A 24,083-nucleotide genomic window follows, 5' to 3' on the forward strand; every position below is an offset into this window, starting at 1 on the left:
TAACTTTTATTTCAGGTCTAGATTTTAATTTAATTGCAGTATTGTGACCGGTCTAGACATGAATACAAATATTAAGCAACTACATTTTTCGATAACTTATACTTTAACATAGCATGTCGAGTCAGAAAAGTAGTAGTTATTAGTCGACTGAATATCAGCTTATTTGATATAACATTGTACAGCAAACTGACCACAGTGTATAAAGTGGGCAATCCGAAAGACCAATACAACTGAAAGTTAGGTAACAATCATGTTACACAGATGTCATCTTTTTACAGATGAAACCGGGATTTTCCTTGAGTTCAAACACTGTACAAGTTTTAGGGATTTCCGTTTTTTCAACAAAGTAAGAACATTTGCGGGATACAGTGAACACAATGTATTTCGTTGCTTTCCGTTCAGCTACAGAGAAGTTAATAAGTTTAATAACTTCCAAATAGTAATATAATGTTTGATCCGGAGAGATGAGCTAAACTCATAAGTATGTGTGGCTGAAAAGAAAGCAGTGAATAACAACAATTTTTTCGCGTTCTGTATACATTATTCATCTTGCTTTGTTAGGATTTGTGAGGAGAACTACATGATAATTCTGCCCTTACAGAACTTTCAAAAGATGCAACGCACTACAAAACGTTGATATTTTTCAGTACGTAGCGAATTTATGATAAAATAACTTGCAGCACCCGAATCTATTCAGTGAAAATTAGCATATACTATTGTTAATTATGAAGTGAACATAGCCCCAAGTTTTGTGATAAACCCATGGGAAACTGAGTGGTATCAGTTAGAAATCGAAGTGAAATTCAAAGCAAATGAACATTAAATTTACTATTAAGCGAGTCCCAACACTGAGAAATGACGTATAACTATAGTGGCTCAGTCGTGATAGAAATCATAATAGTAGTACTTAAATACCATATTATTAACCAATCTAAAGCCAGTATTAATACAACCGCATATTTATGTCAGACGATAACTAAGCATTCATTAACAAAGGTGGGAACAAGAACACATATATTTACTTACGGAAGTCAAATCTGATATACTGTGTACCTCTGGACTCAGGTGTGAAGTTTGAGGACTAGTTGCGTCAACCGAAGCACCTTGTTGCCTGAGCATATTAACCCAGTTTGGTCCAGACTTGTCAAAACTCTGGTACTGATGACATCCTGGGTCACCAAAACCTTCATGTGTGTGATGATGATCTGTAACAACCCCTTCATCAAATTCCTCATCCATATCACCCAATGGTGTAATCATTGAATTTCCAAATTTAAAAATTCTGATTCAAATGGGTTTATGAAATATAAGCTGTACAATATCACAATAAATCACAATGAATATCTCTGACACATGACAAGAAATCACGTACGCAAGTTTGTTAGATAATTGAAACTGAACACGTAAGCTAATTATTATCTTTTAGTGAGCCCTTTTCACCTGACATGATGATAACTTCATTTGCAACTAAAAAGCAAAACACTAGCACAGTAGCCGAAAATGCATAAAATTAGAATATCTTATGTAGCTCTCAACCAAACCATTTAAACCCCGCAACTAACCACCCAAGTGGAGCACACCAAAATCAAGTAATCGCGGAATCAGTTCAAACTTCAAACCTTTGGCTTTAAAAGGTAAAAATTATGAAATCCTTCTGCTTTACGATCTGAGCATTTATAATAGCAGAACGTTATCAATTAGGAAAAGTGCAGTTTTACATGCGTTGTATGAGTTTATTGCTCCAGGATATCTCTGAGGTCGACAAGCTGAAGGATTTTAGACTATGTAACCAAACAGACTTGAAACAGAATCAAGTTAGGCTGCCGAAATTGGTGTTTAAATCCTTCAACAAAAGGGACCCAGTTTTACAGAGTGGACACAAACTAAAGGGGCCAGGCGTTCTGTTCCGTGAAGGCTTTCCTCTCGCAAACCGTATAAAATGACGAAAAGCTAAAAGAGAACATAGACTAAGGTCAGATGCTGTAAATATTCGGACTGTGAGGATTTAACAGAGAATGATTTTCCAGGCCACTTTTAATATTCCCAAAATGATTAAACTTTGTATAATTTTAGAGATGCCCTCCCATTTATTTCATACTATAGGCAAGAGAAATGTCACTGAGCCCTAGCCAAATCATCCAACAGTTGGGTCACTGAATATCGATCCCTATCGAAGACGAGGACAAACAACGCGCACCTTTCAATCGTACGCCATGGACTGGATCATGTGGTGGTGGTCTCACAATCTTCTCTGTACCCATTCTTACTAACATTATTTTGGTAATGTCCTTTGAGTTATACGGTTCTTCATTATGACGGAACAAACACCGACGCTTCTTAATTTTAAGACTCTTACGCCTCCCACCTTTCAACCAAAGTCGTCGTGGCACAAAAATTTCAATGCCTAGTTCTGCTACACAGTAGCTGACTCTCAAATACACAGGACGATTTTTCCATGTGTACATTGTCTCGCAGTAGTAGAGATACTACCGTGGGATTTTGACAAGCACTTCGTATCTAGTACGTTTGCTGGTGATGGTTCTGAGCCTCATGACACTTTTAAAGAGGGTAGTCTTAAACGTGGAGACCTAACTGGCCGATAAACGTTGGACCTGCCTTCTCACGACATGGAGTTGCACCACGGCTCAGCAACAGAAATGTTACTATGAGTGCAAAATGTCATTGGTCAGCGGTCTTTTGACGAGAAACTGTTTAGAAATCATTTCTTGTCCAAGCTTCCTCAGCAGGTGTAAGCGGTTCACAGTAGTTTGTCTTTGCACATGTTCCAAAGTTCCCTTATGCTTTTGGAGTGATGGAGGAAATACAATATTTCCGTACTCTAAATGGGGACGAATAAAACTGTTGAAGATTATGTGGAAAGTTCTTCTGTGAAACTGGCCAAAGGTGTGCTTCAATGTTACCAGTGCAAAGTTTGCTCGAAAGTCGTTTTTGTCACAGTTACCGTAAGCCTTCAAGTCGTAGGTTACCAACACTCCTGAATCTTTCTCGACTTGGGATACTTCTAGAGAGGAGTTTCCTAAGTTGTAACGGTAGTCTACAACATGTCGCAGATGGACTACTTTACACTTTGAAGTGTTGAAGGTAGGCGACCTGCTTGAATACCTGGGCTACCTGTTTCTGCCATCTAAATATTTCAACAAGTTATCTGGGTTTTTTCAATTTGTTTTAACTTATCATTATGTCTATTAATCGCATAACCTATACAGGCGCGTCTATGAAAAGCTTACGTCCTTTCGCTGCAAAAATCACAAACAAGTACAATACGAGACATCGTGGTGGTTGGCAATATGCATTAAACAGAATGAATATTAATCAAATGTCGATTCCAGTGCTGCTTAATTCTAACTGTCGATCTCTAATTAACAAGGTGGACTATCTCCAATTTTTGTTAAGTCAAAACATGTATCGTAATTGTGGTGTCATCACAGTTCAAGAATCTTGGTTAACTGACTTACAGGATGATTGCTTAGTATCATTACGTGATTTTAATATATATCGTCAGGATCGATCAAACAATAAAAAGACCTGTGGTGGCGGAGTAGCTACTCTTGTAAACATTAACTGGTGTTGATCTACTTTTGCCTGTTTCAAGTTTTCAAATGACTTTATTGACTGTCTAACTTTAAGGTGCCGTCCTAAACACCTGAATAAATACAAATATATTTGTGTTACCAATATCTAAATGACTCCAGACTGCACAGCATCTGCGCTATCTGTTGAAGTTCGTAAGTTAAATGGTCAAATAAACCAACAGATTAGACGTCTCAACTCTGTGTTTACTCAAAAACTCCTATCTTGTAAAAGCTCTCCAAGTATGTGAAAACTCTTTAAAGAAATTACGGGGGACAGGCAGACTAGAAGCGATAACCAGCTGAATGTTTGTGACTTAAATAAGTCCTTTATACGTCAGTCATCTGACATCATGCTCCCTATATCCAAGGGTTTGAAGAATAATTGTGTTCCTAGTTTCACTGAAAATGATGTCCGAAAATGTCTCCAGTCACTTAATTCATCCCTATGTTTTGGACCTGATGGTATCCCAAACCTCCTTTTTTAAAAATGTGCTGATGTTTTATGTTATCCATTCACGAATATCTTTAATAGATCCTTCTCAACTAATGTCTTACCGAAAATGTGGAGAAAGATAAAGATAATCCCTATACCAAAGAAAGCTTCTGGTGATAAAAATGTGAAACTTAGACCCATTGCAATAACTTCATTTTTACTCAAAATAATGGAAAAATTACTGATACAACCACTCCAACCTGCAGTAAAAGAGCACTGTGATCCATATCAGTTTGCTTACAAATGCAAAAGAAGCACATTAGATGCCGTCGCTGTTCTGCATCACAATATAGTGTTCGGGTTGGAAAAGGGTAAGAAGTATGTTAGATGCGCTTTTCTGGACTTTACTTCTGCTTTTGATTCTATTCCAAGACCATTCTTACTTAACAAGCTGATCAGCGTCGACACTGACAGCTGGATAACCAATTGGCTATGTTCCTACCTTTCTGGAAGAGAACAGTACACTGTATTTGAAGGAGAGTTTTCAACATCTCTACTATCTACTGTAGGTGTGCCACAAGGAGCTGTTCTTTCACCTCCGCTCTTCTCTTTTTTTCTGCATGATCTACCATCTTCCACAGAAAACACTTTTGTAAAATATGCGGACGACCTCACTGTATGTATGCCGATTTCTACCTCTTTACATCCCATAGAAATGGATGAGTTTTTATCTCGTATTGAAAGGTGGTCTGTTGGTAATGGTCTCTTACTCAATCCATCTAAATGTCAGGCTGTTAACTTTAGCTTGAGACATGGACAGAACCTACACTCTATTTTGGGATCCCATAATGCTTGTGCCATTGGAGACTCCTTAATAAACACAGTGTCGGAGGTCAAATATCTTGGTGTCATTTTTTCCTCTGATCTTTCTTGGTCTTCTCATCTTTTACTCTTATCGAAAAAAGTTTACCGTTTGATATACTACATAAAGAGGCTGCATACTTTTGGGATTACTCACCATTTACTCTTACAATTTGTAAATTCCTGCATATTACCTATTATTCTATATTGTTCTCCATCATTCTTCCCTTGGCCTTTGAGAAAAGACTTTGCTGTTTTGCGTAGAGTGCTGAAGGCGGTTTGCAAGGTATGTGGTGAATCCTTTGAAGTCATTATTAATATGATTGTGGTTAGACATCTTAAGTCTTGCAAACTCTTGGCAGGTGTTATCTTATCAGATACTAACCATCCGCTTCATTTATATCTTTCTCCTTGTATATCTTCTGGTAGAACGAGACGTAAATACATTAAAATCCATACACGCAAGCAAGTCTATAAAAGTTCTGTAATACCTTACTTAGCAAATTTACTTTGTGACGAACAGGCTGTTAGAGTTGACCTAGTAAATAACCTATATTCTTAAGCATGTCTCAAATTCGATAATTTGTATAAACTCTTTTTTTTGGTAAAAAACTTGTTGAAATAACTCGTGCTGAGAATTCTATATTGTACCAGATTATAATATTGAATAAAGCCATTAATAATAATAAAAAAAGTCTGTTGTCATCTTCCCAACTTTGAAGTCCAGTCAGATCCTCCTGAAGTACCAGTACATCCTCTTGGTTGCGTATCTCCCTCCAAAGTTTCACATCATCAGCAAAAAGCAATAAGTCAGATCGTTTATATAAATCAAGAAGAGAAGAGGTCCTAGTATTGAGACCTGGGAAGCCCCACTAGGACAGTTCATAGTCTGAGAGAGAGTGAAGTTAACCCTGACTTTAAAATGTCGATCATTTAGATATGAAGTCAGCTAATCAATTAAAGGTGGTTTGATACCTAATCGTTCGAGCTTATTGCTAAGACATATATGGTTGACCCTACCAAAAGGTTTTGGGAAGTCAAGGCAAATGATGCCAACCTTCCTCTTGCGATCAAGCATGGTTGTCCATCTGTCCACCGCAGTCAGCAGGTTGGTTTATACAAGAGTGATCCTTCCTGAAATCATGCTGTTGGGGTGAGAAGAAATTTAAGGGTAATAAATAGTCTTGTACACCATCGCATATCAGGGACTCCATAATTTTAGAAGGTATGGAGAGAAGGGCCACTGGTCGGTAGCTTGAGGGTTCGCTGCGTCGACCTCTGAAAATTGGTGTGATGTGAGCCAGCTTCCAAATTTCCGGTAGTTTTCCTCAACTTGGCAAGTGTGAGAACATCATACTAAGCGGTGCTACCAGGATTGAAGCTGCTCCCCTCAATATTAGTGACAGACCTCTTAGATGTGGGTCTTTCCTGCTATCCAGATAACTCATATTTGTGAACTCAGGGACATGTGAATCGGTAGGGTGCCAAATGAAATGTACGTGATAAGACAGCAAACTAGTTTCAGTTTGCCGCAGTCCTTTACAAATGGCAGATGATTCCCCACAAAGTGCACTGAAATCCTATTCAGTAAGGTGCAGAAAATTTGTTGTAGGTGACAGCAATGCATACTCTACAGACTATTGTCAATAAGAGACAAGCTTACTGAAAAACTATTTTGATTATAATTCTTGATCAATATATCACTCACTCTGGTCCATAATAGTACAAATCTCATTCCATTTTTGCCCTAGATCCAGTCCTTACCAAGTATAGGGATATCAGTCAAATCACGTACCTACACTGACAAACGATTATTGTATACACTTTTCCTCGCTCAGTGCATTTTATTGTTTTGATAGTTTATTACCTATCAATAGAATGTCCTAAACGCTTGTATTCGTATATAAACCAAAGGAATAAAAGAAGAGTAATATTTCAGCAGTATAAAGGGAGATTAATGCTTCATCGTTAGTGGACGACGACTATGATAAAGCTTTAGCAAGTTAAAAACCATAGAAACATCCTTCACTTCAGTTCATACAAATCTCTTACACACCGGACGACGTGACCATTAAAGAACTTGATGTCTTTGGTCTGCTAAGTGAGCATGATGTAGATACATCCACGGGATTTGATGAATCGCATCCTAGGCTACTAAGAAAATTAACAAATTTGGTTGCGAATCCCTCAAGTATATGTCTTGCTATATGCTCACGGTGTCGATATGTGGAGAGTGATAAAGAGCAAAAGTGACGGCCTAGTGCTTCAAAATGACATGGAGAAACTATCTGAATAGTCTCAAACTTGACAGTTGCGGAAAAATACTTCCAATTGTATTGTGATGCACATTGGTCATCAGGGTACAGATACGTACATGATAAATAACACTGAGCTATATGTAATCCAGACACACAATGACTTAAAGGTCATCGTTAGCCAAAACTTAAAAGCTATCGCACACTGCCATGAAACAGCTGCCAAATATTTCAGAACCCTATGTTCAACACATAGGGCCTTTGGCCATGTCAACACTAAAACATTTTTGACTTTTTATGTAGTATTTGTTCGGCCTAAACTTGAGTGCTGCATACAAGCGCCTAGCTCCTGCGAAAAAGGACACTGGGGTTTTGGTACAGGTTTCGGGGAACAGCAACTAATCTGATTCTCGGAGCAGCGATGCTCCCTTATCATGTCATATAGAAGAACTAGAGGTGACTTGACTGTGGTTTTCATATTGATTGATGATAAATTTGCATCTGATATGCTACCATTTTCTTGTCTTCCAAAACAGAGGATTTACGAGGACATTCCAAGAACGTTCCTAAGACCGGAGCAATTTACTTGTCAGCTGAATATCGACATTCCTATCGAAGTATCAACGAGTGGAACTCGTTGCCTCAACACGTGGTTGAGGCCACATCTATCGTCTCTTTCGAAAGAAAGGTACATCAACTGAGAGACCATCATTACCAATACGAATACAGGCCATCTAGCTTCTTGTCTCTCCCAAGCTGAAACTGAAAACTGAAAGTGAGTTCCTGCCGTATAGTAAGAAGCAGAAGTCTTTTTCTGTCCTGACATATAGAAGGCAGATGTGAAGGCAGTCACTTTTACGGCCTATCCTGAATTCTTGGAAATCGAGTCAGAAGTTTCGTAGGCGAAGCATTAAATCACATCCGAAATCCAAACAATCATTTTTCGACAAACAAAAAATTATCCACTTTTGGATGAACCGTGAAAATTGCAGCTTACTGGACAAAAGAAAAAAACTCTCGGACAGCGCAATCATACCTGGTATGACAAAGGTAATGAAACTGTTTAAGTCGACGAGGAACAAACACATCTTGAGGTCCATTGCTTTTTGAGGAAATTCGGAACCCAATCGAGGTAAACTGAATTTGAACGTAATAAAAACTAATATTTTTCATATATGAATGGATCCAAAGTTTAACAAGGGAAGGAAATGTGTTTCAGTCGATAAAGGAAGACTGAGACAATACACAAATTACAGCTGATTACTTTGTGAGGGTTTTTAATATTGACCCTCTTGTCGACGCATGACCGGCACCAAGAGCACTCACGAACCTAGCTACTCACTGTTAACTTTAACTAGTATGATATAAGAAAGACACTACACTGTTCAATGATGAAGAAATCCAAAGGAATAGTCCGGTTTACCCCTAGTTTCTCGGAAAGCGTTCAATAATCATAACGGTCTTGCCCACTAGGATATTCAAGATATCATTTGACCAGGGTGAACTACCGTTGGACTGAAAAGTTCTGAAGGCTACTCTAGTTCCCAGGACGAATTTGAGGTATCATTTAACAAACTCCAAACCAGCAAGCCCGATCATCATGGGGAAAATGTTTGGCAAAGTGATTGAATAGGATACTATGTCTTACTTAGAAATAACTAGCCTGTATACTGCACGACGCGACCTCTCTGTTTTTTATAAGCTATGAATTATGTCGAGTTTTAACCCAACATTGCCATAAGCAGACTGAAATAGTTGGAAAAATTTGTGTGGTTAGTCAGTTTAATGTCAAGCGGTTAGCTATGGATCCATTACCATATTCATAAATTGTGGATTTGACCAAGTTCCTTCTAGGGAGATGATTGGCTTTGGATTGAGGATTTCGTACTGTTTATCGCTAAACAATACCTTCTGGTGTTATAAACAATAATTCCATTTACTGATATGAAAACCCCTGCAATTGTAAAAATATACATGAAGGAGTTGTCTCTTTCAAACCTCGTCACCCATAGCGTCCTGTTAGACCCCTAAGCATTTAGTTATAACGATATGTAGCATAGGTACACAGCCTAACACTGACATCTGCCTTTGCTGTGCGATCAACTGCTACACCCCTCCTGGGAAGTTTGTCCCATTCTTATGGTTATCACTTCAATGGACCTAGTACCAACGTTCTTTTCTATCACCTACAGTTTACCGGCTGGTTGTGACCAGTCAGTGTTATCGAAGGGCGATTTCTGTGAGTCTATAAATAATGACCTCAATCGAAACGGCTTGGGACGTATTTCGAAATTTGTGCTTAAAAGTTACCGCACGTCACATCCCTTGAACTACACCTAGGGGGCCGAGAAACTCCCCACCGTGGTTCAGTAGGGAGGTTCGCATCCTTCTCCGTAAAAGAAGGAAAATGTGGGATAGATTTACGTTACTGGAGACTGATGAGGCAAAATCTCAGTATCAAAAGGCTCGAAATACCTGTGCCTCAACCCTCCGTAAGGCCAGAAAGCTGTACGAAGAGAAAACTGTTAAGGAATCCATAGAATGCCCTAAACGCTTGTATTCGTATAAAACGAAGAAGAAACGTTCCTTCACTATGGGGAGAGAGTACCGCCTCATCATTATTAGAGGACGACTTTGGCAAAGCTCAAGTATTCTCTAAATACTTTAGCGATGTATACACCATAGAAACACCCTTCTCACCAGTCCATGAAAACCCCCCACACAAGCACTGGACAGCGTGACTATTAAAGAACTCGATGTCTTTGGTCTGCTAATTAAGCTTGACATAGGCAAATCCACTGGACCCGATGAATCGCATCTTAGGTTACTAAAGAAACTAGCTAACTTTGTTGCGAACCCTTTAAGTGTATGTTTTAATCTATCCGTAACCCAGGGTCGTCTACCAAAAGACTGGAAGAACATCATAGCAGGTCCTGTCTTCAAAGCAGGTGCGAAACATAAGCCTGAGAATTACCGACCAATTAGCCTAACCAGTGTGGTTGTTAAAATCTTAGAGAAGATTATTTGGAAGGAGCTGTTTAAGTACCTCTATGAAAACCGGATCCTTTCGGAGAAACAGCATGGCTTTAGAACAGGTTATTTTTGTCTCACTAACTTATTAGTTGCTCATGAAAGCTGGTGCGCTCATAAGGACTAAAAGTTACCTGTAGATGTAGCCTACATCGACTTCAGTAAATTTCCGCACAGCCGGCTGTTATAAAAGCTAAGGAATGTCGGGATTGGAGGCAATTTAATGATGTGAATAAAAGACTTCCTAGTTGGGCATCAACAAAGAGTACGAGTGAACTCCAAGTTGCCTAGCTGGGAAACTGTGCTTAGTGGAGTCCCCCAGGGTACAGTTTTTGGGCCAGTGTTATTCCTCTTGTACGAAAATAACCCCCCTCGTCTACTATCGTCATCAGTCTTGATATATGCTGACGATGTCGATATGTGGAGAGCGATAAAGAGTAAAAGTGACGGCTAAGTGCTTCAAAATGACATGGAGAAATAATCTGAATGGTCCCAAACCTGGCAGTTGCCGATAAATACTTCCAATTGTATTGTGATGCACATTGGTCATCAGGGTACAGATACACACACGATGAATAACACTGAGCTACCTATTGTCCAGACATATAATGACTTAAGAGTCATCGTTAGCTAGGTGAGTCCTTTAAAACGAATGCGGTCAGCATCAAATGTCGAGGGCTCACAGAGCTATTTATTTTGGAGATTTATTCACCGCTTTAAGGTCGTCTGAACTTGAAAAAGGTAATTTGAGACGTGTGGTTACTTTTAACATATATCTTTACTATCTACGAAAATGGGCTCTTACTCAGCAAGGTACAGGTGAATCTGTAACAGCTCAGGTTGGTTGGTTAAGAGTTGACCCCAAACAACCAAGCATATGCTAAAACAGTATTGTTCAAGTATTCATTCACTTCCTTACCTTTTGTAAGCGTTATATTCCCTACTATCTTATATGGAATGTTGAGAGCCTTTGTTTGTCTGAACAGATAATCCCACGCTCCACTGTGACTGCGCGAAGATCGAAATAAAGACCTATTCACTACTTCTCTGGTTTCTTCTATCAATAGCACGAGGGTTACCTATAGGCACGAAAGTGGTGAGCCCTTTTTGAACACAATTTAACCTCATTTCTGTTATTAATCTTTTTTTTTTTTACTTAATCGTAAAAGTAGACCGGATTATCCGTAAACTAAGTTGAGTATATAACTAGTTTATTCCGTATTATCTTAAGTTATTCGTGTTATAGTAACCATTTTTCGTGCTGACTTTATTGCTATATTTGTCACATACCTCATGTCAGACTCAATAGAAACCCATAATCTGGAGGATTTGTCACCAGTGGTGATAGACACTGTTATAACTACGAAATCCCGACTTCCAGAATTTGATCGTAGTGATCCTGAGTTGTGGTTTGCTCAACTAGAGCATTATTTCACGAGACACAATATCAAATCTGAAGGGATTCGCTATAGAGACTTGTGTTCTATCCTTCCTCCTTCAGTTGCCAAAGAAGTCCGTGACTTGATTTTAGATCCACCATCACCACAACCATACACCATCTTAAGACGAGAGATAATGAACCGTTTATCATTATCAGCTAGTCAAAGAATCCAAAGACTTTTTCAAGGTGAAACACTAGGTGATCGGTCGCCGTCACAGTTTTTGCGTCACCTCCAAGTGTTAATGGGTGATAACACAGTGGGTGAAGCAGTCCTAAAACAAGGATGGATACAAGCTCTCCCATGCTACGTCCAACACTGTTTGGATGCACAAGATCCTGAAACCTCATTATCTCATTTAGCGCGTATAGCCGATAGAATAATGGAGAGAGGTCCTCCAACTGGACCAGGCACAATAAATCACACACAAAAAGTAGAATCAGCAAAAGACCCCGTCATAGAAGGACTCATTGCGAGTGTTAAGAGTCTCACTGAGGCTGTCACCAGAATGCAAATGGGTCATAGAAACAGGAGCAGGTCACCACAACGACCACGATCCAAGTCACAAAACAGGTCACAAATGTCCAGACAACCTGGGCAGTTTTGTTGGTACCACTGGAAGTTTGGTGTCAACTCAACCAAGTGCATGCAACCATGCGCCTGGCCTAAGCATAATTCTAAGACAGCGGGAAACGAGTAACCCCTCCCCAGGTCGCGACGACTGAGGAGGGGCGCCAAAACAGTCGCTTGTTTTATGTTAGAGACAGAAACTCTGGCTTGAATTTCTTGGTGGATACTGGCGCTGCTCTTAGCATCATCCCTCAAAATAAAACTGAGATTAGTCGAGAAACATCATCAATTACACTTCAAGCTGCAAATAAAACTAAAATTGCGACATTTGGGCAGAAAAACTTAACCCTAGATTTGGGGTTCAGGAGGCAATTCCCTTGGGTTTTCACGGTAGCCGACTTAGATCTGGCAATACTGGGGATGGACTTTCTAGAGAGATACGAATTTCTAGTTGACACCAAGAAACGGCGATTAACACTAAAAGAAACTTCGTATTACACAAAAGGCAAAGAAAGTCACATCAGCTCTCTTAACTTGATTCAAACTCCTCCAGTAACAACAGCGAAATTCCAAGATATACTCGCGGAATTTCCAAACTTAACTAAACCAAACCCACAGCCTTCTAAAGACAAACTAAAAGTAAGTCACACTATCAAAACCGAAGGTGCACCGGTTTTTGCAAAACCCAGGAGACTAGCACCAGATAAGCTCAAAATCGCTAGGGCCGAGTTTGATTATATGCTACAACTGGGTATTATCCGTCCCTCTGATAGTCAATGGGCATCCCCTTTGCATATGGTCCCAAAGAAGAATGAAGGTGACTGGCGACCGTGCGGGGATTACAGAGCCCTCAACCGTCAAACCGTACCAGATAGGTACCCAATACCGCATATCCAAGATTTCACAAACGGTTTACAGGGTATGAACATATTCACTAAAATTGACTTAGTCAGGGCATATCACAATATCCCAGTGGCGGATGAAGATATCCCCAAGACAGCTATTACAACACCCTTTGGCTTATTCGAGTTTGTACGCATGCCATTCGGCCTGAGAAATGCGGCACAGACATTTCAAAGACTCATAGACAATCTACTTCGAGATATGCCATTTGCGCAGGGGTATATAGACGACTTGTTAATTGCCAGCCCCGATTTGCAATCACACGAACAGCATGTAAAAACAGTGTTAAAAAGACTGGATGAACATGGAATAAACATACATCAAAGTAAGTGTGTTTTCGGTGTTCAAACTTTAGAATTCCTCGGTCACACAATAAGCCCAGAAGGGATTAAACCGATCAAAAAAGAAGTAGACACCATTAAACTATACCCCAAACCTAGTTCTCTAACACAACTGATAAGTTTTCTAGGTCTAATTAACTTTTATCGCAGATTCATACCAGGTTGTGCACAATTAATGCAACCTTTGACAGATTCACTAAAAGGAAAACCAAAAGAATTCAAACTGTCTTCTGACGCTGTCGAAGCTATTAAACAGCTTAAAGATAAATTAGCTCAAGCAACTACGTTGATGTATCCGAATTCTCTTTCCCCACTTGCTTTGATGGTGGATGCTTCTGATAAAGCAGTAGGCGGTACCCTTAACCAACTGGTTAAAAACGCCTGGAAACCAATTGCTTTCTTCTCAAAAAGACTCACTCCAGCAGGGACAAGGTATTCTACCTTCGGGCGAGAACTTCTTGCAATCTACCTAACCATTAAACATTTCCGACACATGTTAGAAGGCAGGGAATTTATAGTCTTTACGGATCACAAACCAATAACGAATGCACTAAAAGCGAGAGCTGATAAATACTCACCTCGAGAAGTCCGACACCTTGACTATATATCACAGTTCACAAGCGATATCCGACATGTCAAAGGTCAGGACAATCAGGCGGCAGATGCTTTATCTAGGCTAGAAATAAACGTGCTACAGCAGTCTACAGTAAACTTCGAGACGTTGAGAAACGAACAGGAGCAGGATTTAGAATTACAAAACCTGCTTAAAACAAACAATTCAAGTCTTAATTTAAAACAGTTCCCATCACCTGTCGATGGTATTCTAATCTACTGTGACACGACCAAGGCAATGCCGCGACCTTTCGTTCCCAAAAGTATGCGAACGTTGATATATAATAACTTTCATTCTTTGTCTCATCCTGGCGCAAAAGCTTCAACAAAACTAATCAATGCCAGATATATATGGCCGAATTTACAGAAGAATGTACACAAATGGGTTAGAGAGTGTTCAGCATGTCAACAATCAAAGATAAACCGTCACACAAATTCACCCATAGGTGTTTTCTCGCAACCAGATGCACGTTTTGCCCATGTGCATATCGACTTGGTAGGTCCTTTACCACGTTCAAACGGTTTTAATTATCTTTTTACATGCATAGATCGATTTACCAGATTCCCTATAGCCATCCCGATAGCGGACATCACAGCGGAAACAGTAGCCAAAGTTTTCATGCAGAACTGGGTAACCATTTTTGGTACACCTATAACAATAACGACGGATAGAGGAGCGCAATTCGAATCCGAACTATTTAATAACTTGGCTAAACTTCTAGGCTCCAATAGGATACGCTGCACTGCATATCATCCTCAGGCTAATGGGATGGTAGAACGTTTTCACCGTCAGCTAAAAACCGCTCTTATATCTCACTCAAACCCGAATCAGTGGACAGAATTCCTACCGTTAGTTATGTTGGGAATACGAACATCTGTCAAAACTGACGCACAGTGTTCAGCTGCGGAACTGGTTTTCGGAACAACTCTGAGACTACCAGGTGAATTTATTAACCCTAATACTAACAGTCAAAAACTTAATTTAGAAAATTATGTAGATCAACTACGGGACCACATGTCTAAACTTAAGCCGATTAATACTCGTGAACAGTCGCGCGCCGTATATATACCTAAAGACCTAAGCAATTGCACGCACGTCTGGATAAGATGTGACAAAATAAAAGCACCACTCAGTCCTCCATTTGAAGGTCCTTTCAAAGTCATCTCAAGAAAATCTAAATATTTCGTGATAGAAAAACATGGAAACATCGACACAGTAAGTATTGATAGGCTAAAGCCGGCTTATCTAGATCATGAACCACCATACGTGTTGTTAGATCGTTTAACTGACAAATCCATTACGGAATCGAAATGTAAAGATGATAAATCTTTACAAATGACTAAAACGGTTCGCTGGGCACATCCGATTAGTCAGTCAAGGATGTTGACAGTTTCGACTGCAGGATAAATCTAACCACGTAGCTAATCAGACCCTGCATCTACTTAAAAATAATTTTTTTTCTTCATTCCGCCTCACATACAACTCCCCAGAACTTTTACCTTTGATATATAAGTGTTATGTTAAATATTTTTTTTAAATACTGGACACATAAGCTAGGTATTCCGAAACGATGGCTGAGGATTTTATTCAAACTCGTACAACTTACACTGGCAAATACAACGAATTCAAAAAGCAACCCAGAATACCAATCCGTTCTGGAGGCCAAGCACTTACATGAACAAGACAATTATCAATTGCATTTATGTATTTCCATTTTGTATCTTATTATTTTATGCAGGCAGTGGAGCAGTTCTTCAGGTTTGCTTGATTTTCACCATTACCTTTGAAGTAGACTCTTCTTTACTTTTTACTTGAGGGCGACTCAAGAGGCAGGTGAGTAAACACCTGATAGCCGGTCTGAGCATGGAAAAATCGTACCTCACCAACATGGTGTTGGGTAGCCCGCTCGCGGCACTTCCTCAGATATTCTTATTCCACATTCTCACACTTTCTCTTGAAAGCACGCAGCAAACCGTCAGCGATAGTTGTAGAAAAGATCACATGCTACAAAGATGACAAGCTGGTAAATGAAGAGACATCCATGGACTATCATTGAAAGCGTTAGTCGTAACTGATTGTAAGTCAAATAGTGAGCGAGTTGATAATTTCGCCTTGGGATGAGAAATAGAACGAAGGTGTTATCGATAGATAGGTTAATCGAACCGACGTTCCTACGGAAGTCGATTCTAGGGGGAAGCTAATGTAACAGCTCAGGTTGGTTGGTTAAGAGTTGACCCCAAACAACCAAGCATATGCTAAAACAGTATTGTTCAAGTATTCATTCACTTCCTTACCTTTTGTAAGCGTTATATTCCCTACTATCTTATATGGAATGTTGAGAGCCTTTGTTTGTCTGAACAGATAATCCCACGCTCCACTGTGACTGCGCGAAGATCGAAATAAAGACCTATTCACTACTTCTCTGGTTTCTTCTATCAATAGCACGAGGGTTACCTATAGGCACGAAAAATCTATTTTGCTTCATCTAAAAGTAAGTAAAAATAAGTGCAAATAAGCTGCAAGTTTATCAAACGTGTTTCATGACGACAGCGTTAACGTTGTCGTCATAAAAGGTACCTTATAGTTTTGTCGTTGTAGGCAAGGAAATGCATCCCCATATAGATAACATCAAACAAAACCTGTTAATTTCTCCGAAACCGGTCAAATAACCGGTTCAGATTTACAGTCGATGGACAGGAATATCAAATGGAACAGAGATTGGTACAAGTATCAAAAGCCCGATAACACCAAGAAGATGGTTAAAATCCAGAATCCGTGGGCAATAAAATAACGATAAATGAAGCAAACCAAAACAAACGCTATTTCTTAACCAGTGTGTTTGGACTATGTACAGCCCAGATGAATGTATTGTGCACTCGCTATATCTCAAACGTGAATTAAGAACGATAGTTGGGTTGGGTACGATTGTGATTATCATAATAAAAAATATGCCTTGCATAAAATTACCCAAGGAAACGGAACTAAACGGCAATAATACCAGTCAATAATTCAACGAAATCAAATAAATCCGCAGTATAATAATCAGATGAGTGAACAAAGACATCAAACTATTATCAGCTAAAAAAGGCAAGGTGAACCTGTCACTTAATGAACACTATATTGGATTGTTAAGGACAAATAAAAATTACCACTACGAAGTGCATCACTCCGCGCGCTATTTAAAAAGGACAGTGGTATTTTTCCTCGTTGAGTAAATTCTATTGTTTTGATCGTTATTAACGTATCAAGACTACTGTTTTTATACTTTGATTGAATTTCTTTCAGTTAAAGTATTCTATTAGAGTATCATTTTTGGTATCCTAAATAGTTTTATCGTCGGTACTCCAGAGTACCTTTGTTTTTCTATTGTGTCTGTTAGTACTTTAGTCCTAACTATTTATAGTTTTTTTCTACTTATAGTCAACACTCACTTTCGCATCCTAAAATGACTGGAAGATGCAACAAAAGCATTTGCCACCGCCCAGGATGTCGATATCCTGTTGATAGCGGCATGCAGTGCGATGAGTGCAAAGGTTGGTACCACGAAGTTTGCACAAATCTAACACCTGCAGCTTTCAAGCGGTTCAGTAAAAATGGGTGCATATGACTATGTCAGCAGTGCTGTTTGGATGCAAATAGCCTGTTAACCGAGGCCATCTCAATAGTAAATGCCGCAAAAGTGTCTCGGCAAGCGCGGTCGGGATACATCAGTCAGAACTCAATCTGTCGACACGCAGATTGACACAAGGCAGGCCCAAGTGAGTCCAAAAAATGCCGACCCACACTCTACAAAGGAGGAAGAACATCCTCCAAAGAGGTCTAACACAACCAGAAACTCGCGCAAAAAAGTCTCTTCTGTCCCTCGTATCAAAAATGGTGCCCAGAAGGGAACTTCCGGAAACCGAAACCGCAAGGCTCGATCGATTTCCAGCGCGAAAGATGACCCAATCTCTCAAGTCGTCCTGAACTTTCCGGAATCCCACAGTACGCCTGACGCGACTGTGGTTACCACTCCAAAGAACGTTGGCGATTGGGTACGGGTCGTAAGAAAAAAACGCCAAAATGACGCAAAAGGAAATCATACCCCCACCAAAAGGGTCGACAAGCCGAGGTCTGATCACAGCGACAGATCAGTCATTCTCCATAGAGTCAAGGAGAGTGACAGCTTAGAACCGAAAGCTCGTTTTGAGCATGACATTGTGTTGATAAAACAACTACTCAACCAAGTTATGCCCAAAAACATCCCCGGAGTCACCTTGCTAAAGGTGTATAGACTAGGAAATCTAGCGCATCTGAAACCAAATCAGTCTAGACTACTTAAAGTCGTTTTCAAATCCCCGAACGAACGCGACTTAATCTTAGAAAATGGACATAAATTAAAGGGTTCAGGAGTTTTTCTCCGTAAGGACTTACCGTTGGCGGACCGTGTTAAAAGACGGGAAGCCGAAAAGGAACTACAGCTCAGATTAGACGCTGGCGAAAAAGACCTGAAAATTGTAAATTTTCGGGTTGTGAGGCTTCGACAGAGGATGATGCCGAAGCCACTCTGGGTGAAGCACGAGGCCACCTAAATAAGCTTCGGATCTGTTATACCAACGCCCGGAGCTTACTAAATAAGCTACCGGAACTAGGTGTACAGATTGACTCAACTAGGCCAGACATAATCGCAGTCACAGAAACATGGCTGACGCCGTCTATAGATAGTAGGGAACTTGATTTCGAGGGTTTTACATTAGTAAGGGCCGACAGAACACAAACGCGTAAAGGAGGGGGAGTAGCTCTATTCATTAGGAATGCTATCCCATTCACCATTATCGACAGTGTATCCCACGAGAGTGGGACGTATGAATTAGTTAGCTGCCGCCTGAAATGCAGGGGACAAGAGTTGCTACTTAGTTTGATTTATCGCAGTCCAAGCTGTGAGGCAAACGAGGTCCTGCTAAGCAGTCTCAACACTTTATCACGAAGTGATCGATGTCTAATCCTAGGGGACTTCAATGCACCCATGGTGGACTGGGGAAATCTGCGGACTGAATCGTCAACAAATTCCTTCGAACAGGAACTAGTTGATGCGGTAATCATATGTGCCCTAGTGTAACACGTGAAGGAAGCAACTAGGTACGACCCGGGTTCTGCATCATCCTTACTAGATCTTATATTGACTCATTATGAGGATGATGTTGCAAACCTGGATTACATGCCACCCCTAGGCAAAAGTGATCATGCAGTTTTAAGCTTTGACTTCCATATAACTGTCGATCACGAGTACGCTTCAGCTCAATCCAGACCTAACGTCTGGAAAGCAAACATACCAGACATCATGAAATCAGCATCATCAGTAGATTGGAAAATAGACCCAGAGTAATCAATCGAAACGGCTTGGGACATATTCCGGAATTTATACTTAGAAGTTACCGCCCCCCACATCACTTGGACTACGCCTAAGAGACCGAGAAACTCCCCACCGTGGTTCAGTAGGGAGGTTCGCATCCTTCTCCGTAAAAGAAGGAAAATGTGGGATAGATTTACGTTACTGGAGACTGATGAGGCAAAATCTCAGTATCAAAAGGCTCGAAATACCTGTGCCTCAACCCTCCGTAAGGCCAGAAAGCTGTACGAAGAGAAAACTGTTAAGGAATCCATAGAATGCCCTAAACGCTTGTATTCGTATATAAACCAAAGGATAAAACGAAGAAGAAACGTTCCTTCACTATGGGGAGAGAGTACTGCCACATCACTAGTGGAGGACGACTTTGGCAAAGCTCAAGTATTCTCTAAATACTTTAGCGATGTATACACCATAGAAACACCCTTCTCACCAGTCCATGAAAATCCCCCACACAAGCACTGGACAGCGTAACCATTAAAGAACTCGATGTCTTTGGTCTGCTAGTTAAGCTTGACATAGGTAAATCCACTGGACCCGATGAACTGCATCCTAGGTTACTAAAGGAATTAGCTAACTTTGTTGCGAACCCTTTAAGTGTATGTTTTAATCTATCCGTAACCCAGGGTCGTCTACCAAAAGACTGGAAGAACGCCATAGTAAGTCCAGTCTTCAAAACAGGTACAAAACATAAGCCTGAGAATTACCGACCAATTAGCCTAACCAGTGTGGTTGTTAAAATCTTAGAAAAGATTATTCGGATGGAGCTGTTAAAGTATCTCGATGAAAACCGGATTCTCTCCGAAAAGCAGCATGGTTTTAGAACAGGTTACTCTTGTCTCACAAACTTATTAGTCGCTCGTGAAAGCTGGTGCGCTCTTAAGGACCAAAAGTTACCTATAGACGTAGCTTACATCGATTTCAGCAAAGCTTTCGACAAAGTTCCGCATAACCGGCTATTATATAAGCTAAGGAATGTCGGGATTGGAGGCAATCTATTGATGTGGATAAAAGACTTCCTGGTTGGGCGTCAACAAAGAGTAAGGGTGAACTCCAAGTTGCCTAGCTGGGAAACTGTGCTTAGTGGAGTCCCCCAGGGTACAGTTTTGGGGCCAGTGTTATTCCTCCTGTACGTAAATGATCTCCCTCGTCGTACTATCGTCATCGGTCTTACTCTATGCTGATGATGTCAAGATATGGAGAGCGATACAGAGCAAGGGCGATAGCTTAGAACTTCAAAATGACCTGGAGAGATTATCTGAATGGTCCCAAACCTAGCAATTGCCGATAAACACTTCCAAGTGTATTGTGATGCATATTGGCCACCAGGGTACAGATACATACACGATGAATAACACTGAGTTACCTATTGTTCAGGCACACAATGACTTAGGCGTCATCGTTAGTCAAGACTTAAAGACTACTGCACACTGCCGCGCAATAGCCGCCAAAGGTTTTAGGACTTTATGGTCCATACGCAGGGCTTTTAGGCATCTTGACGCTAAAACGTTTCTGACTTTGTATACAGTGTTCGTACGCCCTAAACTTGAGTACTGCATACAAGCAGCTAGCCCCTGCCTAAAAAAAGACAGTGAATTCTTGGAAAGGGTTCAGAGAACAGCAACTAGGCTGATTCCCGGAATAGCAAAGCTCCCGTACAATACTAGACTGACCAAGCTGAACCTATTCCCGCTGTCATATAGAAGAATCAGAGGCGACTTGATTACAGTTTTCAAATTGCTTAATCACAAATTTGCACCTGATATGCCCTCATTTTTCTTGTCTTCCAAAACAGAAAATCTACGAGGACACTCCAAAAAAGTTCACAAGCCCCGAACGAATTACTTGTCAGCTGACTACCGACTTTCCCATCGAATAATCAACGAGTGGAATTCATTACCTCAGCACGTGGTTGAGGCTCCATCCGTCGACTCCTTCAAAAGAAAGTTGGATCAGCTGAGAGACCATCATTGCCAGGACTAACACAGGCCATCAAGCCTCCTGTCCTTTTCAAACTGAAACTGAAACTGAACTTTGCAAGAAAAATCTCAGATAACAGACATCGATGTTAAAGGTAAATAAAAATGAAGTTTACGAATTGATGGTCTAAAATCAAAGGAAAAGAGAAACTACCAGTATATTGGAGAGGTTGTAGGGTCGGTGAAATGTCACTGAATATCGAACAGATCATCGATCCCTGTCAAGGTCAAGGATAGTCAACGCGCACCAGTCAATTATATGCATGGACTGGCCCACGCGGCAGTGGTTGTTCTTTCACTTCTTCTCCATAGCGTCCATGATCCTTTGATGCGTCGATGGTTCAATCCACGTAAGGGCCGGTCGCGAGGTGTGACTTCAGCATTAGTTGGTTCGTCACCATTCTCGTCTAACTATAGTAGGCCCCCAATCATTTCGACATAGAACATCAATGTTGATGTTCTACACTGGTGAGCAAGACTTCGAATAACGCAACCTATCATTATGATCTTTTTTATTGCATTCTATACTTATTATTTTTCATTTTTAACTTCGGCTATCTTTATCAGTTTCTGTGAACATTCGTTGCTTCATATCAATGTTGATTAGTATTTCAACTGAAATAATTAGTTCAATCGATAGAACTAACCAATCAACTACGACTATAATCGACTATCGTGGTTCTTTAACAAGCATTAGTAGCATGTAAATGCTCCTGTGTAATATGTCTGTTAAAATATCAACCACTCGTAAGTATAGCCTCAAGGCAACACGAACGCATATCAGTTTGCAACTTATCCACTTGCATAACCAATACAGGATTAACTGTCGATTATAAATTCATCTTTCTGCTTAATCACTATCAACTAACTACTATCAAAAACTATCCACTAGAATATTTTACTTTATTGACCGCTGCCTGCCTAATTTCCAATTGCTGAGTTCCATGGCGAATCAGAAGATACGAATGCTACAAATTTACGGTGAGTTTGAACTATAAATTTCTTGCAATGTTAGATCTTGTTTAGACTGTTTCGCCAGGCAATGCTACGTGTTTGGCTCAAATTAAATTTGGACGTATACCAATTCAGTCTACAACGCTTTGTTAATCTACGAATTTAATTAACAAATTTCAATTACTTTGGAGCAAGAGTAACCCAGGCGAGTTTTATACCTGCATTAGATAATTACGTATAATGTTTATGATGACTAATAACATTTCGCGACTATTTTCACGTAAAGTAGTCATATATTCTGTCACTGCCGTCAAGTTTTAGTCGAAACCAAGTACTTTTATGACTCTTAAGTCATGCTGTAGAAAAACGTATTACGTGTACACGAGCAATCTTAGTCCATGTCCTTACTAGACAATTCATCGTATTTAATGTCACTTAACACGAGATAATAAGCTCTTTTACGAAACGATCACGTTATCTAAACCTAAACTTTAGTTACATTGGTGGTTACCATTTAAATTAATGTTTACTATGCGCCTTGTATTTGCTGTTATCTCACAGTAAATCATGGCTCGATTTCCTTATTGCACGAAAGTCACTTTAATTCCGTCTTCGGCTTATTCACATGCAATACGGGTTTGAGAAATATCTAAACGACCTCTGAAATTTTCCACTAACCCCACGATAGTCTTCGTATATGTTTGCTACTGCACATCTAATTGCTACATAAACAATGCCCAAACGAACGTTCAATACAATTGTCAGTATACGAAATGATGTTACTTCGATGTGACATTACAACACATCCGAACTATTGTAGTTATTCAAATTCGACGTCGTATTTTTTTATCCTATGAAGTTTTGTTTCCGCGTGGCTGTTACCTAATAGATGATTTCGGTACATCAATCGGCTGTTCAACTACTCGACGATCTAAAGCCTGTCCAGTTCAATTGGTGGTTTGACGACACTCATTCACGTGAATCATCGGTTTACGCAGTCGAGCGCATCTCCTGCAAACTGACAACGATGTTGTCGTCTCGACCCCAACACTGACAGCATTTTTCACCGATATCATTGACATGAGTCCAGAGTGACACTCTTGGTTTCTTATGTTCTTTTCGACATTTCTCGGTTCACTCATCAAACACATGTGCAGCACTCACCGTTTATCATCTTTTAGAGATTTCATCGTGCCACCTTCGCTCTCGCTCTGTATTCTTCGACCCTTCTTGATTGTAACAACAGTTATCAGTTTTTCCAAACTGACTGCAAGTTGATCAGAAGCTTCGCACAAGGAAACCACGACTTATCTTCACGGTTATACTTCTGTACTTACAGTTAGTCTGTTAAATATAGATATAACTAGAAATCGACGCTTACGAACAGATGTCAACGACACTTACTGACTTTCTACTCTGTACCGAGGGCAGTACAAACATCGGCATCGATTGATAATACACTTATCGTACTATCACTGTGACATCACTACTCTTGCGGCAAACTTAACGTTTCTCATCTGAGGAACTCAACTACTTGTCATAGCTATATTTTTCAACGCGACTTGATAAAACTCCAAAATGTTTCTTTTTCTATTATTTCTATGGTTGATCGCTTAACATTCAACCAACGTCCTAGTTACGTGTTTTTACTCGTTGTTTTCCGATCAGTTTCTGCCCCCTCCTTTCCATTTGTCTTACAGCTCGGCAATACCCGTAGGATTCATAA

General features: G+C 40.1%; 2 protein-coding genes across 2 annotated transcripts in view; one reads left to right on the top strand and one right to left on the bottom strand.

The window, feature by feature from the left end:
• Smp_160710 (putative upstream stimulatory factor) overlaps positions 1 to 1,260 on the bottom strand; it is a gene marked incomplete at its 5' end in the record, with an annotated part of 34,031 nt that extends 32,771 nt beyond the window's left edge. The window contains one exon of the mRNA XM_018794516.1: positions 1,027 to 1,260. Coding sequence (XP_018648921.1) covers positions 1,027 to 1,260 — 234 coding nt within the window. The remainder of the gene's footprint in view (positions 1 to 1,026) is intronic.
• A 10,205-nt stretch (positions 1,261 to 11,465) lies between these two features.
• Smp_160720 (hypothetical protein) lies at positions 11,466 to 12,311 on the top strand (the record flags this gene model as incomplete). Its single annotated transcript, XM_018794517.1, has 1 exon — positions 11,466 to 12,311. One exon carries the CDS (start codon positions 11,466 to 11,468, stop codon positions 12,309 to 12,311), a length of 846 nt encoding a protein of 281 aa, XP_018648922.1.
• Positions 12,312 to 24,083: the final 11,772 nt, after the last annotated feature.

The sequence above is a fragment of the Schistosoma mansoni genome, chromosome 1 (assembly GCF_000237925.1).
Source record: "Schistosoma mansoni strain Puerto Rico chromosome 1, complete genome".
NCBI lineage: Eukaryota > Metazoa > Platyhelminthes > Trematoda > Strigeidida > Schistosomatidae > Schistosoma > Schistosoma mansoni.